The sequence below is a fragment of the Aureococcus anophagefferens genome (genome assembly GCF_000186865.1).
Source record: "Aureococcus anophagefferens unplaced genomic scaffold AURANscaffold_16, whole genome shotgun sequence".
Classification (NCBI taxonomy): domain Eukaryota; class Pelagophyceae; order Pelagomonadales; family Pelagomonadaceae; genus Aureococcus; species Aureococcus anophagefferens.
This window is the reverse complement of record NW_008705576.1, coordinates 857,034-874,822: the sequence shown is the minus strand read 5'-3', so window position 1 is coordinate 874,822 and position 17,789 is coordinate 857,034. Positions and strand designations below refer to the sequence as shown.

The 17,789-nt window shown below is 72.4% G+C and overlaps 7 protein-coding genes across 7 annotated transcripts in view; 4 read left to right on the top strand and 3 right to left on the bottom strand.

Annotated features, from left to right (window-relative positions):
* The window catches only part of AURANDRAFT_65754 (hypothetical protein), a gene marked incomplete at both ends in the record, with an annotated part of 6,596 nt that extends 3,848 nt beyond the window's left edge, over nucleotides 1-2,748 (top strand). Inside the window, 4 exons of the mRNA XM_009040702.1 lie at nucleotides 122-924; nucleotides 1,101-1,757; nucleotides 1,817-2,114; nucleotides 2,272-2,748. Of these exons, the coding sequence (XP_009038950.1) occupies nucleotides 122-924; nucleotides 1,101-1,757; nucleotides 1,817-2,114; nucleotides 2,272-2,748 (2,235 nt within the window). The remainder of the gene's footprint in view (nucleotides 1-121; nucleotides 925-1,100; nucleotides 1,758-1,816; nucleotides 2,115-2,271) is intronic.
* A 3,385-nt stretch (nucleotides 2,749-6,133) lies between these two features.
* On the top strand, nucleotides 6,134-6,397 carry AURANDRAFT_8023 (hypothetical protein; the record flags this gene model as incomplete). Its single annotated transcript, XM_009040703.1, has 1 exon — nucleotides 6,134-6,397. A coding segment is annotated over one exon (264 nt), but the record flags the coding sequence as incomplete, so codon positions are not given.
* A 639-nt stretch (nucleotides 6,398-7,036) lies between these two features.
* On the bottom strand, nucleotides 7,037-8,368 carry AURANDRAFT_29427 (hypothetical protein; the record flags this gene model as incomplete). The annotated part of the gene is made up of 1 exon (XM_009040685.1): nucleotides 7,037-8,368. A coding segment is annotated over one exon (1,332 nt), but the record flags the coding sequence as incomplete, so codon positions are not given.
* Nucleotides 8,369-12,783: 4,415 nt separating this feature from the next.
* On the bottom strand, nucleotides 12,784-13,848 carry PDE11 (putative 3'5'-cyclic nucleotide phosphodiesterase; the record flags this gene model as incomplete). Its single annotated transcript, XM_009040684.1, has 1 exon — nucleotides 12,784-13,848. One exon carries the CDS (start codon nucleotides 13,846-13,848, stop codon nucleotides 12,784-12,786), a length of 1,065 nt encoding a protein of 354 aa, XP_009038932.1.
* Nucleotides 13,849-15,796: 1,948 nt separating this feature from the next.
* Nucleotides 15,797-16,291, top strand: AURANDRAFT_6341 (hypothetical protein; the record flags this gene model as incomplete). Its single annotated transcript, XM_009040673.1, has 1 exon — nucleotides 15,797-16,291. A coding segment is annotated over one exon (495 nt), but the record flags the coding sequence as incomplete, so codon positions are not given.
* Nucleotides 16,292-16,450: 159 nt separating this feature from the next.
* Nucleotides 16,451-17,266, bottom strand: AURANDRAFT_12250 (hypothetical protein; the record flags this gene model as incomplete). The annotated part of the gene is made up of 1 exon (XM_009040683.1): nucleotides 16,451-17,266. A coding segment is annotated over one exon (816 nt), but the record flags the coding sequence as incomplete, so codon positions are not given.
* A 331-nt stretch (nucleotides 17,267-17,597) lies between these two features.
* AURANDRAFT_65751 (hypothetical protein) overlaps nucleotides 17,598-17,789 on the top strand; it is a gene marked incomplete at both ends in the record, with an annotated part of 10,810 nt that continues 10,618 nt past the window's right edge. Inside the window, one exon of the mRNA XM_009040704.1 lies at nucleotides 17,598-17,783. Coding sequence (XP_009038952.1) covers nucleotides 17,598-17,783 — 186 coding nt within the window. The remainder of the gene's footprint in view (nucleotides 17,784-17,789) is intronic.

Sequence of the window (17,789 nt, the reverse complement as noted above, 5' to 3'; positions counted from 1 at the left end):
CTCGCCGCACTCGTCGACGGGCGGCGGCGGCAACCCCGGCCGGGGGTCCTTGTTTGCCCCTACTGATGGCCGCGCTGGATTAACTGCACGCGTTTCTCGTCTCGCTGCCCATATGACGCAGGACTGCTTCTACGCCGTGCGCACGGGCAACGTGCCGCTGACGGAGAAGCTCCTCGACGCGGGCCAGTGCACGGTGACGACGACGCGCTGGAGCGGCGTGACGCTCCTGCACCGGGCCGCCGGCGAGGGCCAGACGGAGTGCATCCAGCTCTTGATTCGCCACGGCGCGAACCCGGCGGCCGTGACGCACCGGGGCCTCGACACGCCCCTGCACCTGGCCATGGGCGCGGGCCACGAGTCCGCCGCGGAGGCGCTCCTCTGGGGCGGCAGCCCCTGGCACAAGGAGAACGGCGCGAAGCGCACGCCCATGCAGCACGCCGTCGAATTGGGATTCGCGTTGATGGCGCGGCGCCTCGAGGTCGCCTATTTTCGCATCGACGCGAAGCTGAGGAAACGCAGGGAGCAGGACGCGCTCGCCGCCGCCGCGCCCGTCGTCGCGGGCTACGAGAAGCCCCTCGTCGCCGCGCCGGGCCAGGCCAAGGCCGCGGCCCACCGCGCGCGCTTCAAGACGCTCTTCTCCCAGGTCCACGACTCCCTCGCCGCGAAGCGGTTCCGGAAGACCGTCATGCGGCGGCGCGAGCCGAAGCCGTCGCCGGCGAACCCGGCGACGACGCTCACGGACAAGGAGCGCAAGTGGATCCGCCAGGCGCGCAAGGCCGAGTCTCCCGAGGACAAGGCCGCGCGCGACGCGGCCATCGACGCGTGGACCGCCGACCCGGGCGACGAGGCGAAGCGCGCCGAGGCCGTCAAGGCCTTCGCGTTGCGCATGGAGGGCATCCCGGACGACGACGAGCTCGAGCTTTAGTAAAAATTGTTGCGAAAAGGCCTCTTGAAGGCATCTTGAATTTTGAGTCTTGAGCTGTTCGGCGCGCGGTCCGCCTCTGTCGACGCGCGTCGCAGTCCGCAGCAACTGCACCTCTTCGACGCGCGTCGCAGTCCGCAGCAACCGCGCCTTTCTCGGCGCGCGTCGCAGTCCGCAGTAACTGCACCTCTTCGGCGCGCGTCGCAGCACCCGCAATGGAGCAGGACGACGACGCCGTCATCGAGGAGGTGGTCGACGTGCGCCTGCCCATCGAGGACGACGAGGGCGAATGGACGGGCTCCGACGACGGCATGGACGTCGACGGCGCGCCGCCGCCGGTCACGTCCGACGAGCAGATGCGCGCCGCGGGCTTCGTGACCTGCCCGGCGGGCTGCGGCGCGTGGCTCGAGCCGCGCGCGGACTGGATGACGGGCGTCCCCGAGCTCGACCGGACCGCGCCGCGCGGCGCGATCACCGTCGGCGACGACGGCTCGGCGCTGAGCCACGCGCACGTGCTGCACCGCGCGACGTGGCGCTTCCGCTGCGCCTGCGGCGCGACGTTCTGCGCCGCGTGCCGGGAGACGCCCTACCACGACGGCCGCACCTGCGAGGAGCACCGCGCGCCGAAATGCACGTTCTGCGGCGACGTCGTCGTGTCGTCGGACGCGCCCTGGACGGCGCGCTCGTCGACGCGGGCCATGCGGCGCTACCTCCGGGAGCGGGGGCTCCTGGAACCCACCATCAACGAGAAGCGGGACCTCGTCGACCTCTGCGAGCGCGCGCGCGGCGCCTGCGGCGCCTGCGGCCCGGGCCTCGCGAAACGCTGCGCGAAGAAGTGATGCGCCGGCGTCTCGCTGCGCCAACAGCACGCGCGCGACCCCATACGCATCGCAGGCTCGCGTGCGGCCACTTCTGCGGCGGCCTCGCGGGCGAGGCGGTGTGCCCGGCGACCTGCGCCGCGTGCGACGGCCTCGACTGCCTCTACTGCGGCGAGGCGCTCCGGGCCTCGCCGGAGATCGAACTCGACTGCGGGCATAGGGTGCACCTCAGCTGCGCGGCCGAGGCGCTCGACCGCGGCTTCCCGGGGCCCGAGATCTCCTTCGGCCACGTCACCTGCCCGGCGCGCGACGGTCCTCTGCGCCACGACGCGCTCCTCGCGCGCCTCGCGCTCGCCGACGGCCTCAAGGCGTCCGTGCGCGCCGCGGCCCGCGGCGCGCTCCGCGCGGACCCCGCGGAGAAGCGGCGCGTCGCGCCCGGCGGCGACTTCGACGGCCGGCCGCTCGAGCACGCGCTCGCGCGGACGCCGCGTCGGGGAGGAGAAATGTTCGCGCGCTCACGCGTCCTCGCAGGCCACGTGGTTCTTCTACGAGTGCGGCGACTGCGGCCGGGCCTTCGTCGGCGGCGCGCGCGCGTGCGGCGCGATGGCCGAGGGCGAGGGCCCGGGCGCGACGCGGCGCTGCGGCGCGTGCCAGGTCGTCGGCAGGGGCTGCGCCCGGGGCCACGGCGACGCCGCGATCGCGTGGAAGTGCCGCTACTGCTGCGCGGAGGCGTCGTTTTTTTGCTTCGGCACGACGTCGTTCTGTTCCTCATGCCACGGCGCCGCGAACCGGGGCGCGCTCGACGCGGACCGCGCGCCGTGCCGCGGGCCGCGACACTGCCCGCTCGGCGTCAAGCACCCGCCCCACGGCGTCGAGTTCTCCCTGGGCTGCTCGCTCTGCCGCTCCGAGGGCAACAAGCCGGCGAAGCAGCGCCGGACGTCGTTCTTCGACTCCGTGTCCCGGGCCGCGGACGACGCGTACCGATCCGCGCGCGACGCGTTCCGGTAAGTTTACGCGGACATTATAACGATCACGCCGTGCGCCAGAGGGCCGCGTCGTCCGCGGCGCGGACCGGCTCGGCGTCCCCCGGGAAGTGGAGCGACGCGCCGGCGCCCGGCGTCGTGACGAAGACCGTGGCGTCGATGCCGCCCGGCGCCTTGTCCGCCGTCCGCGCCTTGTATCGCGCCCGGAGCTCCGCCGCGACGGCGTCCGCGGCCGCCGGGTCGCACAACGCGATGACGCAGCCGCCGAAGCCGCCGCCCATCATGCGCGCGCCGTGGCAGCCCTCGAGGGCCTCGGCGATGTCGCAGGCGACGTCGAGCTCGTCGCAGGACACCGCGTACAAGTCCCGCAGGCTCGCGTGCGCCGCCGACATCAAGGACCCGAGCGCCTCCCAGTCCTTGGCCCGGAGCGCGGCCGCGGCGGCGCGGACGCGGTTGTTCTCCGCGACGCCGTGGCGCGCGCGCCGCGCGTCCTCGGCGGAGCATCGGCCCGAGGCCTCGAGCCCGGCGACGAGATCGACGGCGGCGTCGGTGCCGAGGTCCGACGCGTCGCGGAGGTGCGTCCAGCCCGGCCGGGTCGCCGCGAGCAGCGCGGCGACGCGCTCGCAGGACTCGCGGCGCTTCGCGTAGGGCGAGTCCGGCAGCGAGTGGGCCACCATGGTGTTCAATACGACGAACGCGGCGCCGGCCGCGGGCACGTACGGCGACGAGGACCCGTCGCCGAGGTCGCTGAGCTCGCCCCGGCGGCAGTCGATGGGGAAGACCATGTTCGGCCGGCCGTAGAGCGACGCCGTCTGGTCCATGATGCCGCCCTTGAGCCCGCTGAAGTGCCACTCGGCTTCGCACGTGGCCAATAGAAACGCGCTCTTGCCGTCGGCGCGCGGCCGGAGCGCCTCGGACCGGTGGAGGTGGCGCGCGACGAGCGCGAAGGCGACGGTCAGCGCCGACGAGCTCGACACGCCGCCGCCGACGGGCACGTCCGACGCGACCAGCGCGTCGCAGCCGCGCGCGCAGCGGCCGGACCCGTCGGCGCCGAAGCGGAGCCAGTCGAAGGGCGCCGCGACGTAGCGCAGCCACTTGGGATCCATGGCCGGGCCGTAGGCCGGGTCCGCGGCCCGCGCCGCCCGCACGGCGCCGAGCGTCGTGGCGCCCCAGGCGTTGAAGTCCTCCGCGAAGACGTTGAGCGCGTCGTCGTCGCGCTCCCGGAACGCGACGTAGACGCCGACGTCGAGCGCGAAGGGCATGACGAGGCCGTCCTGGTAGTCCGTGTGCTCGCCGATGAGGTTCGCGCGCCCGGGCGCGAAGGCGACGACGACGGGGTTGGTATCGTCCCCGAAGGCCGCGAGGAAGCGCCTCGTCAGGGCGTCGCGCTCGAGGCGCGCGGGGTCGCCGTCGGCGATGCCGCCGCGGAAGACCGACATGGCTGTGTTTGTGATGCAGGGTCCGCCGCGAAGCAAAAAGGCGGAGGTCGTTGAGGCGAGCAGCCAGCTGATCACGCGCATCGCATCTTGCGCATGCTGCCTGTGGCGATTCTCAAATTCAACTTCTGGCACGTGCACGTCAACTTGAAGACGGCGGGCCGTTCGAGGGCCTGGCCTGGAGGTCGGTCTTAGGCGGGGTTCCTCTCCCGGCGGCCTAAGCTGAAGTGAGTGAAGACGAGCCTCGATTTAGAGGCAGCCCGCCCCCAGGTCGCCGGCCACGGTCGTGTAGCGGTCCTCGCGGATCGTGCCGCGGGCGACGCGGCCCGTCTCCGGGTTCGCGAAGGTCGCCGACAGGGTGAAGCAGGGTCCGCCCGTCGTCGTCCGCGCCGCGTAGTCGACGCACGCGGCGCCCGGCGCGACGGCGACGGACACGTTGAAGACCGCCGGCGTCGTCGCCGCGACGGCGAGGGCCGACGGGTCGCAGCTCGTCGTCGCGTTGCAGCACGCGGCGCCGCAGCGCGCGAGCGCGCCGAGGCTCTCGGGGTAGGCGCCGTCGTTCAGAAACGCGGAGATCATGGCCCGCTGCGCGTTGTGGAGCACGTGGCGCAGCGGGTACTGCGGGTCCCGGCACGGCGCCTTCGGCGCCTCCGAACTCGCGAAGCGCAGGAGCCCCCACAGGTCCGGGTTGTGCATGTAGCGCGTCGCGCCCATGTTCTGCCAGACCCACTCCCAGTAGCAGCTCCACTGGTCCGTGCCCAGGAGCGTCGGGTGCGTCTTCAGCACGCCCGCGCAAAAGGCCGTGTAGTTCTTCGCGGAAAAGTCGAGCGACAGCGCGTCCGCGCCCGTCCGCGGCAGCGGGTGCTCCGCGCGCGCGAAATTCGCGGACCAGAAGACACCTTCCGCCGGCGCGGGCCCGCCGTTGAGCAGGCCGCCGCCGTGCGCCTGGGTCAGCGGGAACCGGAGCTCCACGGTCCAGTCGCCGCGCGGGTCGCCGTCGAGCGGCACGAACGCGCGGTCCGCGGCCGTCGCGGCCTCGAGCTCCGGCGCGAGCGTCCAGGTCTGGTTGCCGCCGTTGAACGTCGAGTTGCCGCACCACGTCGCCGCGCCGGGCGCGCAGGGCACGCCGAGGCTGTCGAAGCCGTGCTGGGGCACGCGCCAGAGGACGTCGTAGGTCGCGTTGAGCGCGTTCGTCTCGAACTCGACGTAGTTATGCGTCGTCCGCGACGCGTCGAAGAAGCACTCAAAGTCCTGGTTCCACCAGGGCGCCTTGTGGTCCGTCAGGTCCTCGTTGTGCCCGCGGATCGTCGCCCACAGGTTCGTTTCTTTGAGCACCGCGGCGACGTAGAGCGCGTCGGCGTCGTAGGCGACGGCGACTTTCGTCTGGTAGCTGTCGGGGATGCGCGCGCCGGGATGCAGCGGCTGGGCGATGTCCTCGAAGGGGCCCGTCCACGGCGCTTTCCGCCAGCAGGGCTCGTCGAGGACGCCGTCGATGGTCACCTTCTCGCAGGGCAGGGCGTCGAGCTGGGCCGGGTAGGACGCGAGGAACTTCCACGGCGCGTCGTCGGCGCTTGCGGCGGCCACGACGACGAGCACCGCGGCGCGCATGCTGCCCGCGGAGCACCAATCGAGAGCCTGCCCAAGAGGTAAACATCGGTTTGTTGCCATCAACAACAACCCACTCCAAAGCGGCATCTCGCAATGGCGCCCAAAACTGTCCTCGACAAGGTCATCGTCGCGATCCGCGCCGTGCAGGACCACAAAGGCGCGTCGCGCCAGGCCATCTCCAAGTACTTGAAGAGCGAGTTCCAGTGCGACAACGCCACGGCCATCAAGTCCGCGCTCAAGAAGGGCGTCGCCGGCGGCAAGCTCGAGCAGACGGGCCAGAGCTTTAGAGTGGCTGGCGACGCGCCGGTGGAGAAGCCCGCGGACGAGACCGTGGTCGTCGAGGACGCGGCCGAGGGCGAGGGCCCGGCGGCGGAGCTCGGCGACGAGGTGTCGATGAACTACCGCGGCACGCTCGACGACGGCCACTGCTTCGACGAGGGCAAGAACTTCAAGTTCACGCTGGGCAACAAGGACGTCATCAAGGGCTGGGACGAGGGCATCCTCGGCATGAAGAAAGGCGGCCGGCGCACGCTCGTCGTCCCGCCAAAGTTGGGGTACGGGGCCAAGGGGTCCAAGCCCGACATCCCGCCGCACGCGACGCTCCACTTCGACGTGACCCTCGTAAAGATCGCCTAGTGAGGGCGGCGGGGGCGCCGGTCCGCGACTGGTACCCCTCGTAAAGATCGCCGAGTTAGGGCGGCGGCGGCGGGGGCGCCGGCCCGCGGCCCTTGCCCCGGCCCTTGCCCCGGCCCTTGCCCCGGCCGCGGCCGTTCTTCGCGGGCGCGTCCTTGGCGGGCGCGTCCTTCGCGGGCGCGTCCTTGGCGGGCGGCGCGTTCTCGGCGGGCGCGTCCGCCACGTCGAGCTTCGCCACCGCCGCCGCGAGGCTCGCGGGGCCGCGGAGGTCCCCGGAGAAGGGCGCGGGCACCTTGGACCTGGGCAGGACAAGAGTGCGAAATTCCCAACTTCAAAGGCTCCTCTCTCGGCCATTTTCCACTCGTTTCGGCTGATCTTTGGACGAGCGATCATCTCTCGGAACGGTCTCGAAGCGTGGATGCTTTTTCCAGAACGCGCGCGCGCGGAACACTCACGTTGAAGCGACGTTGAATCACCCTTGTCCTGCCCTGCCTTGGACCGCCGCAGGAGCGCGGGCTCCGTCTTCCGCGCGAGCGCCGCGTCGAGCACGACGTGGATCGACTCGTGGCCGTTCGGCGGCGCGAGCACGAAATCCAGGAACCCCGACGCCGGCGGCGGCCCGCGCGCGACGTCCACCAGATGCTGGAGCGACGCGATGGACGTCCCGTTGACCGTCCGCAGCCGCGGGAAGTTGCGGCAGAGGTGCGCGTACCCAAAGTTGACGTCGTGCGTCAGCGTCTGCACCCAGACGACGACCTCCTCCAGCTCCCGCGTCGCGTCCTTGCCCAGGCAGTCCGCGTGGCGCAGCGCGTCGCTCGTCTCGAGGCCGCAGTCCTCCTCGTCGTCCGAGTCGTCCGTCGACACCGCGAGGATCAACGGCAGCGACAGCGCCATGAAGACGAGGCCGCCGCAGACGACGTACGACGGCTTCGCGTCGTGGCCGTCGGCGATGGGCACGAGCCGCCGCAGGGGCGCGAGGACGACGTCGACGTCGCGGGCGACGCCGCCGCGCAACACCCCGATGTTCACTTCGTCCCCGGACCGCCGCGACGTCCAGAGGTGCTCGCAGTTGACCCGCTCGCCGCCCCGCAGCGCCACGGAGCCGTCGTTCGCCACGGAGATGCCGCCGATGGCCACGAGCACGTCCCCCGCGCGCAGGCCCGCCGCCTTGGCGCAGCCCGCGGGCGCGACGCGCGTCACGAGCACGCCGCCGGCGTCGTCGTCGACGCGCAACGCCGCGCGGTGCGTCGGGTTCTCCAGCGGCTGCAGGGACACGCCCAGGTCGCACAGCCCCGGCCATTTGACGGGCTCCCGCGTCCGCGGCGCCCGCAGCTTGAGCTCCGCGTAGTCCAGGAGCAACCGGCCGACGACCTCGGCCGGGATCACGTAGCCGATGTTGTCCGCGCTCCCCGCGTAGCCCGAGAACGCGACGCCGACGACGCGGCTCGCGTCGTCGAGGGCCGGCCCGCCGGAGTTGCCGCTGTTGATCGCCGCGTCGATCTGGACGACGAGGAGCCGCTCCGCGCCGCGCGCGTAGGGCGTCGTGTCGACGCGGCTGACGACGCCCGACGTCACGCAGGCGTTGTCGCCGCCCATGGGGTAGCCCACGACCTTGACGTTGTCGTAGAGCCGCGGCAGCGACCCGAAGACGAGCGGCACGACGCCGTCCCAGAACCGCGCGTCGTCGACGGTGAGCAGCGCCAAGTCGGCCGTGTGCGCGACCACCAAGCACCGCGCCTTGACCTTGCGCGTGCCGCCGGACTTGCGCACGCGCACGTCGACGTGCTGCGCGACGACGTGCGCGTTCGTGACGATGACGAGCTCGCCGCTCTCGAGCCGAATGACAAAACCGGAACCCGTGCACTCCTCCTCCATGTACACACTCCACGGCGTCGTGTAGTCCGGCTCCACGGACGTCGTGAAGATCTTCAGGATGCTGCCGATGGCCTCGCCGAGCGCCGCGTTCATGGACGCGCGAAGAGACATCGGTGATGTTGCGGCGCGGCAGCGTCGCAGCGCAGACTAAATCGATTCGGCTACGATTCGGCGAGGGCTTCAAGGAGCAGTTCATCGAGCAGTGTGGCAAAAGCTGCGATGCGTTCTGCCCTCCTACTCGCGCTGCTGCTGCAGCGATGCGACGCGTTACGTGCACCGGTAACTCGTCTCAAACCGTCGACGCGGCTCGGCGTTGCCACTTCCACCTGCGTCGCCGCCGGGAGCGTCGCCGCCGCCGCGCTCGCCGGCCGCGCGGCGGAGCGCCGCGGCTGGGACGGCCCGAGCGCCGCGCTCGCCTGCGGCGCGCTCCTGAGCAACGGCGGCCTCGCGCCCGCGGCGTCGGTCGCCTACGACGAGTGCTGGCGGCTAGTCCTGCCCGCGTCGCTCGCGCTCACGCTCCTGGGCCAGGACGCCGCGGGCGCGGCGCCCCGCGCGGCCTACCGCGGCGTCGGCCTCGCCTTCGCCGCCGGCGCCGCCGCGAGCGCCGCGGGCGGCGTGGCCGCGGCGCGCGTCGGCCGGCGCTTCGCCGCGCTCGGCGACGCCGGCGCGGCCGGCGGCGCGGCCTGCCTCGCCGCGAGCTTCGTCGGCGGGAGCGCCAATTTTTTCCAGGTCGCCGAGGCCGTCGGTCCGGGCCGGCGTTCGTCGTCGAGCGACTTTGGAAACGTCGCGCCTCGTAGGCCTCGGCGCGTCCGCGGCCGGCCGCGCGCTGCTCTCCGCGCTCGCCGCCGCGGACGTCGTCCTCATGGCCGCCTACTTCCTCGCGCTGAACGCCCTAGCCGGAGGCGGGGAGAAACGCGCGCCGACCGGTGCGGCGCGCGGGTCGGCGCCGACCCGCGCGCCGACGGCGACGGAGCGCGCCGCGGTCGTCGCCGTCGCCGCGGCCTGCGTCGCCGCGACGCTACGCCTCGCGCCGTCCGCGCGGACCGCGGCGCTCGCCGCGGCGGCCGTCGCCGCGCGCCGCGCCGTCGACGGCCCGGGCCGCCGCGCGGCTGCGCGGTCCGCGGCGGGCCACGCGCTGCGCTGCTTCTACGCGAGCCCGCGGCGTCCTGCGGCCGCGACGATTTTCGAGAGAGGGAACACGATGAAAATTCGTCACCGGCGTGCTCTTGGTAGGCGAGCCTCGGCCTGTCGGCGCCTCTGCGGCTCGTCGCGAGCGCGGGGTTGCCGGCGTTCGCGCTCGCGGGCACCGCGCTCGCCGTCCACGCTGTGGGCCTCGCGGCCGCGGCGCGGCTCGCCGGCTGGTCCCGCGACGACGCGCTCGTCGCGTCGAACGCGTGCATCGGCGGGCCCTCGACGGCCGCGGCCTTCGCGCAGGCCGCGGGGCTCGAGAGCCGGGTCCTGCCCGCCGTCGCCTTCGGCACGGCCGGCTACGCGGCCGGCACGGGCCTCGGCGTGTCGCTCTACGGCGCCCTAAGGGGTCCTTAGCGGCGGCGGCGGCGGCCGCCGCGGTCCGAGTCGCTGTCGTCGGAGTAGTAGCGGTGCTTCCGCTTCTTGCGGTCGCTCCGGTGGTGCTTCCGGCGGCGGCGGTCGTCGCTCGAGTCCGACGACGCGGACGGGGACCGGCGCTTCGACGGCTCCTTCGCCGGCGGCGCGGCGGCCTTGTCGGGCGCGGCGAAGAGGACGCCGTCGGGCTTCGTCGCCGCGAGGGCCTTGGCCGCCGCGCGGCCGAGCGCGGCCGCGTCGCCCGCGAGCGGCGGCGGCTTCAACGACGGCGGCGCGCCCGCGGACTGCTGCATCAACTCCTGCGCCGCGTGGACCTTGGCCATGAACATGTCCTGGCGGCTCGGCGCGTCGACGTCCGGGTCGCGCGGGATGTCCGCGTCCGGGTCCCCCGGCGTCGCGCCGAGCTCCGCGGCCTTGGCGATCAAAGCGGGGACCAATTCTTCGAAGTCGCGCGCGACCCGGAGCTTGTACTCCTCGGACGCGCGGAACTCGTCCGCGGCCTTGAGCTCCGCCTTGCGCCGCTTCGCCTCGATCTCCTCCGGGCCGTCGCGGTAGATGACCTCGCGCTTCAGCTTCTTCCACAGCTTCTTCTTCCCCTTCTTGTCGAGCACCAAATCGCGGCCGTCCTTGGACACGGACCAGATCTCGCCGGCCGCGAAGTTCTTGGAGATGCGGTTCGGGTCCGCGTAGGACACGGCGATCAGGGACCGCGACTGCTGCTGCGTCACGAGGGCCAGCTGCTGCGCGAGGACGTCGCCGTCGCCGTCGTCGTCCGCGCCGTCGTCGTCGGGCCCGTCGTCGGCGATCCGGATCGGCGGCGCGGGCGCGACCTCCTGGAGCACGCTCAACCCGTCGGCGTTGGGCTTGTGGGGCACGACCAAGGCCTGCGACGGCGGCGCCGCGAGCTCGCCGCCCGTGTGCTTGCGCACGACGGCCTCGAAGTAGACGGGCCGGTTGTCGATGTGGCCGCCGCGGTTCAGCACGCACTGCGCGATCTCCGTCACGCAGCCCAGCGCCGCCGGCTCCGGTAACGCCTTCAGGGTTTCGAGGAGCTGGGGCGTGAAGCCGACGCCGATGCGCTGGAAGATGACGACGCCCACGGACCGCGGCAGCGGCTGGAGGTCCGGCGGCAGGGGGCCGTCGTAGGGCGGCGGCGGCGGGCCGGCGCCCATGGGCGGCCGCGGCGGGCCGTAGCCCATCATGGGCGGCATGGGCGGCCGCGGCCAGCCGCCCATCATTTGTTGCGGCGGCGGGTAGTAGCCGGGCGGCGGCGGCGGCGCGTAGCCGCCCATGGGCGGCCGCGGCGCCATCGCGCCCGGCGGCGGCGGGCCCGGCGGCGGCGGCGGCATGCCCGCCGACATGGGCGGCATGCCCATCTGCGGCGCCATGGGCGCCATCGCGCCCGGCGGCGGCGGGCCCGGCGGCGGCGGCGGCATGCCCGCCGACATGGGCGGCATGCCCATCTGCGGGTGCGCCATGCCCGGCGCCATCGCGCCGGGCGGCGGCGGGCCCGGCGGCGGCGGCGGCATCATGCCGGGCATCCGCGGCGCCATCATCTGCTGGTGCGCCATGCCCGGCGCCATCGCGCCCGGCGGCGGCGGCCCGGGCGGCGGCGGCGGCATCATCTGCTGCTGCGGCGGATACGGCTGTTGCGGCGGGTACTGCTGCGGCGGCATCTGCTGGGGCCACATGGCGCTCGTCTGCGCGCAAGGGGCCGATGCCGGCGCCCACCTCCGCAGCGAGTGGAACCACGACGGCATCATCGACCTCGCGCGAAAGCAGCCCTTCAAATGGAGGCGCCATCAGCCAAGCGCGTCGCGATCTGCAACGCCGCCCAGCCCTTCGGGGCCGAGCTCGTGCGGTACTTTTGCTCGAATGGCTACCTTGTTCACGGGAGCGTGCAGACGGAGCAGGAAAAAAACGACCTGAGCCGCTGGCGCGGCGCGTCGTTCACCGTCGTCGACGTCGCCGACGATGCCCAGGTCGGCGCCTGGTTGAACGCGGCGGACGAGCTCGACCTCGTCGTCTGCCTCGCGGCCGCGGCGCCGCCGCCGGCGGCGCTGTGGCAGTCGTCGCCGGCGGACTTCGATGCGACGCTGCGACGGAACGTCTCCGGCGTCGCGAACGTCATGCGCCGCGTCTTCGCCCGCACGGACAAAAAGCGCCCCATCACCGTCGTCGCGGTGACGACCGGCGCGGGCCGCGCCGTCGACGGCCAGCGCGCCGCGGCCTGCGCGTCGGACTGGGCCGTCGAGGGCCTCGTCGCGTCCGTCGGCGCGAGCCTGCCGGCGCCGCTCGCGGCCGTCGCGCTCCAGAGCGCCGTGCTCCCGGGCGAGCTCGCCGCCGTGGACCGCGGCGCCTGGGCCGCGGACGCCGCGCCGCTCATGCTGAGCTTCACGCACGAGGAGTCCGGCGCGGCGCTCTCCGTGCCCACGTTCCGCCCCGGCCACAACGACAAGCCGTTCCGGGGCATCTACAACTAAGACAGACGGCGGCGTTAGCGGAGGAAGATCGAAGGGGGGGAGGGGTAAAAGAGCGCCCACTCTCACTCGTCGGCGGCGACGACCGGCGGCGCGGGCGTCCGCGAGAGCGGCTGGAGCTTGTTGGGCCCCGGGTGCTTCGACGGCGAGTCGTCGGGCGCCGGCGCGCCGGGGCTCAACGCGCCGAGGTCCGTGAAGTCCGGCGCGTCGCCCGACGACGTCCGTCGGCGGTCGCCGCCCGGCGGCGCGGGCGCGACGCGGTACCGCTTCATGTGGTAGAGCAGCGCGCGCGGCAGGTTCGAGCCCGCGTCCGTGTTGATGCCCGGCAGGTCCAGGTTCGACAGCGTCGCCCGGCTCTGGGCGTGCTTCGGGTCGTCGAGCGACGCGAGCACGGACTCGCCGAGCGTCCGCGCGGCCGCGGCGAGCGGCGGCGTCTTCTTCGGCGCCTGTGTGGAAATCAAATCTTCAACCCGACTTCAATGTGCGCGTATGCGACCGTTTCGACGCGAGGTTTTCTGCTGTGCTTCGAGAACTCGATGAAAGCAATCGATTCGTCCAAAAATCAGCCGAATCGACTTCGATTTGACCGAGATAGAGAGTTCTGAAGTTTGGTGGGGACCCCCCAAACCAGTGGTTGATTTCCACACAGTTCGGCGCCGCGGCGCCGCCGTCGCCGACCTGGTCCGCGAGGGCGTCGAGCGTCTCGAACTGGGCCTCCGTGTTCTCGTTGTCCATGCCGTTCAGCGCGTTCTCGTAGCGCTGCATGTTGTCGTCGAGGATGTAGAGGCACTCCTCGACGGCGCGACTGTCGACCATCGACCGGTCGTCGAGGTCCGCGCAGCGCTTCATGATGTCGGCGTAGATCTGGAAGAGGGGCTTGACGATGAAGCGGATGAAGCCCACGCTCGACTTGTTCACGTCGTTGGACGTGCGGTCCTGGAGCGGCGCGACGGCGCGGCCCTTGGCGCGGTCGAGGTCGCCCTCGGCGTAGAACTCCTCGTAGACGACGGCGTTCCAGCGGTTCGCCACGGTCCAGGGCCGCACCTGGTTGCTGATGTCGGAGCACTTGAGCGCGATGGCCAGCAGCAGGTTGATGCCCACCTCGTCGTGCATGGGGTCGAAGGCCTTGTCCGTGAGGCTCGCGGTGATCTTCTCCATGAGCTTCGCGTGCCGCGCCATGTCCGTCGCGAGGATCATCTCCGTCACGATCTCCTTGAAGCGCGCCGCCTGCGCCGGCTCGATGTTGCCGAGGAGGTCGTACTTGGCGGCCAACGCGACGAACTCGTCGAGGTGGTGGTGCTCGAGCGGCGACTCGCCGTCGTACTTGCGCGCGAGCTCCGTCTGCTCGTTGTTCTGCCACGTGTTCGACAGGCCCGGATGGTCGAGGTCGTGGCAGATGGCGCCGACGAACGCCGCCGCGAGCTCGATGGGCTCCAGGCGGTGCGCGACCTTCGTCGCCAGGAGCAGCGTGTACATGCACTGGGTCACGTCCGTGACGTGCCGCGAGTTGTGGTAGGGGTTGTTCGGCATCTTCGCCTTGACCTCGCAGACGAAGGGGATGACGTCCTCGACGGGCTTCCGCAGCGTCGCGGGCACCTTCATGTTCTCGAGCATGCGCACGAGATGCGCGAGCTGGTCCTCGTCGGACTTGGACAGCGCGTCGTAGTTCATGGTGCAGAGCTCCGTGTGCACGAGGAAGTCGAACCAGGACATCTCGCCGTAGCGGCCGTCGTCGAGCTTCTCCGTCTTCTCCTTGGCCTTGCTGTAGAACGAGAGCCGCGGGTTCCGGCCCGCCATCGTGAGCTTCCGCACCGGGTCCAAAACCTCCTCGACGGGCGCCGGCTCGGGCTCGGGCGCCGGCCGCACGCGCGACATGAGCGCGTTCCCCATGGTCGCTCGCGCTCGCGACCGACCGACCGCCTAGGAGCGCGAGGGCGGGCCGAGCTTCACCGCTCTAGCTCGCGCAGCGCTCGACGGTGCGCGCCCGCGTCATGGCGGGCGGGAGCGGCCGACGGTTGGGGCACCGCGCCGGTCCGGCGCCGAGAAGCGCGGGTCGCCGCGGCCAGGCGCGAGGGAGAGCTCCTTCGGGCTCCAGCAGCGCTGCCCGCTGCCAAGCAGCCAAGCAATTACAGCTCTCTCTGGATACGTTGAGGCTGGGTTGCCGATCCGAGGCCGATGGCGAGGGTCAGGCGAGGACCCGATGCCGCAGGAACGTGCCATGATCGGCTCGGGCTTGTGCTGGCGACCGTCGCCCGCGACTGCGGCCCGGCCATGGCCCAGCTGGCCCACGAGACCGCCTTCGCCGGCGACATCACCGCCGGCTCCCGCGAGCGGTACGAGACCGCGGTCGTGTCTCAGGGGCACACAGGCCGGCGGGCCGGGTAATCCGAGTCCCACCGAGCCCTCCTACCGACCGCCCCGGGGTCGAGCCAACGGCGGCGCCGAAACGCCGCCTCCCCGCTCGCGTCGAGGAAATCACGTAAAGGAGGTCGCGCGCGCCCCACGGCGCGCGAGAACGGGGGACGCGCGCGGGGACCGCACGCGCCGGATGTACAACAGGGGTCGACGCCGTCGCCGGGGGCCGGGGGCCGCGCCGGCGGCGGCGGCGGATCTTTCTCCGCCGGGCGGCGCCGCGCGAATCAGGAAGACGGGGGCCGGACCGCCGGCGCGTCGGCTTCTCTGTCGCGCACGCGGTCGACGACGTCGTCGAAGTCGTCGGGCGGCAGGACGACGCAGCCGGCGCCGACGAGGCATGAAATGGACGACGCGATGGGCCAGGCTTCCTCGTTGGGATCCGCGCCGCAGGTCACGCAGAGCGCGCAGTTTGGTGCGTCGACCATATCTGGGTCCGTGGCGAACACCTCGATGGGATCATCCTCGCGCGGCGGCTTCGACATGGGCGTCGAGATTTGCCTTCGCAAGCTGCCCCTCGTTTGTGTGGTGCGGCTCCGGCAAAAAGTCGCTGAATGTGCTGCGCTGGCCGGGCTTGCGGCCAGGCGGGCGCTATGCGGGGCTCATACGCAGGCTACGCAGTCTATTCCCCGGCTGGTGTACGCGTGGTGGTCCCGAATGCGGTCGTCACGGGCCAGAGCCAGGCAGAATCCCCGACTCCCACCTTGTAGCTTAGAGCCAGTGTGTCGCGCGCCGCGGCCCGCGAGAGCACGGACTTCCCTCGCAACCATACTTAACTAGCGCGGAGGAAGGCGCGTTCCAGGCCGAAAGCGACAACGTCGGTGCATGTTGAACATGCAAGAACTTGTTGACCTGTTCTCGCACTTGCCGGATCGCGATGTTGGCGGCGAGCATGAGTCGTGCACTCCTCCTGTCGCTCGCCGCGTTGGCGACGGTCGAGGCGTTCGTGCACCCGTCGCTCCGCGCCGTCGCGCCGCGGCGGTTGCCGGGCCTGCGCAGCGCGACGGAGGGCGTCGAGAAGGCGACGCCGCGGGGCCGCGAGCTCGCCGAGAAGCTCAAGAACGTCAACGTCTACCTCGTCGGGCTCATGGGGAGCGGCAAGTCGAGCGTCGGCGACGCCATCTCGCGCCAGCTCGGGTCCTACACCTTCGTGGACACCGACGGCACCATCGAGCAGGCGACGGGCCAGACGGTGGCGGCGATCTTCGAGTCCGAGGGCGAGAGTGGCTTCCGCGCGGTCGAGGAGCAGGTCCTGGGCCAGGTCGCGGCCTACGTGCGCCTCGTCATCGCCACGGGCGGCGGCATCGTCACGACCAAGGCCAACTGGGCGTCGCTCCGCCAGGGCATCGTCGTCTGGCTCGACGTGCCCACAGATTCGCTCGCGGCGCGGCTCGGGAGCGACGCGGAGCGCGCGAAGCGGCCGCTCCTCGGGCCCGCCGACGAGCTCGAGGCGAAGCTCGACGGCATGCTCGAGGACCGGAGCGAGCTCTACGGCCAGTGCGACGTCCGCGTGTCGCTGTCCGGCGACGAGCCGCCGGACGCCGTCGCGGACCGCGTCATCGACGACGTCATCGCCTTCATCCTCGCGAACCCGCCGAAGACGCAGGAGGACGCCTAGGGGCGGGCTTTAAGCGTCTGGCCATTGCAGGACCGCGACGGCCGGCGCGGGGACGGCGGGCGCGGTCCGCGCGGCGCCGTCGTCGTCGCTCGACGAGCCCGGGTCCGCGTAGTGGCGCTGGCCGGACGCCAGCGCGACGAGGGGCCGGTGCGGGTGGAAGGCCGCGCCGTTGCAGCAGTCCGGCGCCCGGGGGAGCTCCGCGACGACGGGCGCGTCCGCGGCGGCGTCCGTCGAAGACGACCCGGGCGCGACGTCGAAGACGAACACCCGGCCGTCGGCGCCGCCGGCTAAGAGCCGGTCCTCCCGCAGGTCGAAGCCGAGCCGCTGGTGGCTCGGCGTCGCGCCGCGGCGGCACCGGACGGCGACGCGGCCGGTGCGGAGGTCGAAGCCCCGGACGCAGGCCCGATCTCGCTCGTTGCGGCACGCCGCGAAGAGGCGGCCGCGGCCGTCGAACGCCAGGGCCGTGACGCCGCCCAGGGGCTTGTCCTTGCAGACGCGCAGCGCCGGGCCCGTGGACGGCTCGCGGCCGTCGTAGACCGCGATTTGCCCTCCGTACGAGCCCACCGCGTAGACGGCCTCGTCCCGGCAGGCCAGGGCGCCCAGCAGGCCCTTGACGCCCGACTTGGCGCGGCGCGTCGCCGCCGTCGGCCGCGCGTCGCAGTCGGAGCCGCAGCGGCCCGTGTCGAAGACGCGGACGCAGCGGTCGCCGCCGCAGAGGAGCCGCGCGCCCGACGGCGAGAACGCGAGGCTGTACGCGGGCGCGTTCTCGTCGAGGTGGTCCCGCCCGACGTAGGAGCCGCGGCAGGCGCCCGTGAACGCGTCCCAGAGGTGCGCGGGCTGGCCGCGGCCGCACGACGCGAAGCAGCAGCTGATCGGGTCGTCGCTGTGCATCTGGGGGTACCATTTATAATCATAAACGGCCTCGCCCTCGGCGCAGGCGAAGGTCTCGGCCCAGTCCCGCGACGGCGGCGCGCCGCCGTCGAGCACGGCGCCGGGCACCTCGTAGAGGCGCACGCGGGCGTCCTCCGTCGCCGTCAGCAGGCACGTGCCGTCGGGCGACCAGGCGACGCCCTTGGGCACGTTGCCGGGCGCGAAGTCCGCGCGCAGGCACGCGGCGGCGTCCATGCTTGGAGTTGTTCGTGCTACCGCAGCGTGCGCGACGAAATTACTCGGCGCGAGCGAGCTCAAAAGCAGAGGCCATCGCAAAGGGCAACATTTAATTCTCAGGTCGGCGGAGCAGCCCGGCACGATGGTCGACGTCCTGCTGCGCTACGCGCCGCCGGGGCCCGACGGCAGCCAGGTCACGTTCCGCGTGTCGCGCGTGCCCGCGGAGAAGAAGGTGTCGGCGCTGCGCAAGGCCTTCCTGCGCGCCTTCGCCCAGAAGCACGGCGGCAGCCCCACCGTCGAGAAGCTCCTGCGCTGCGCCGACGGCGCCGTCCTA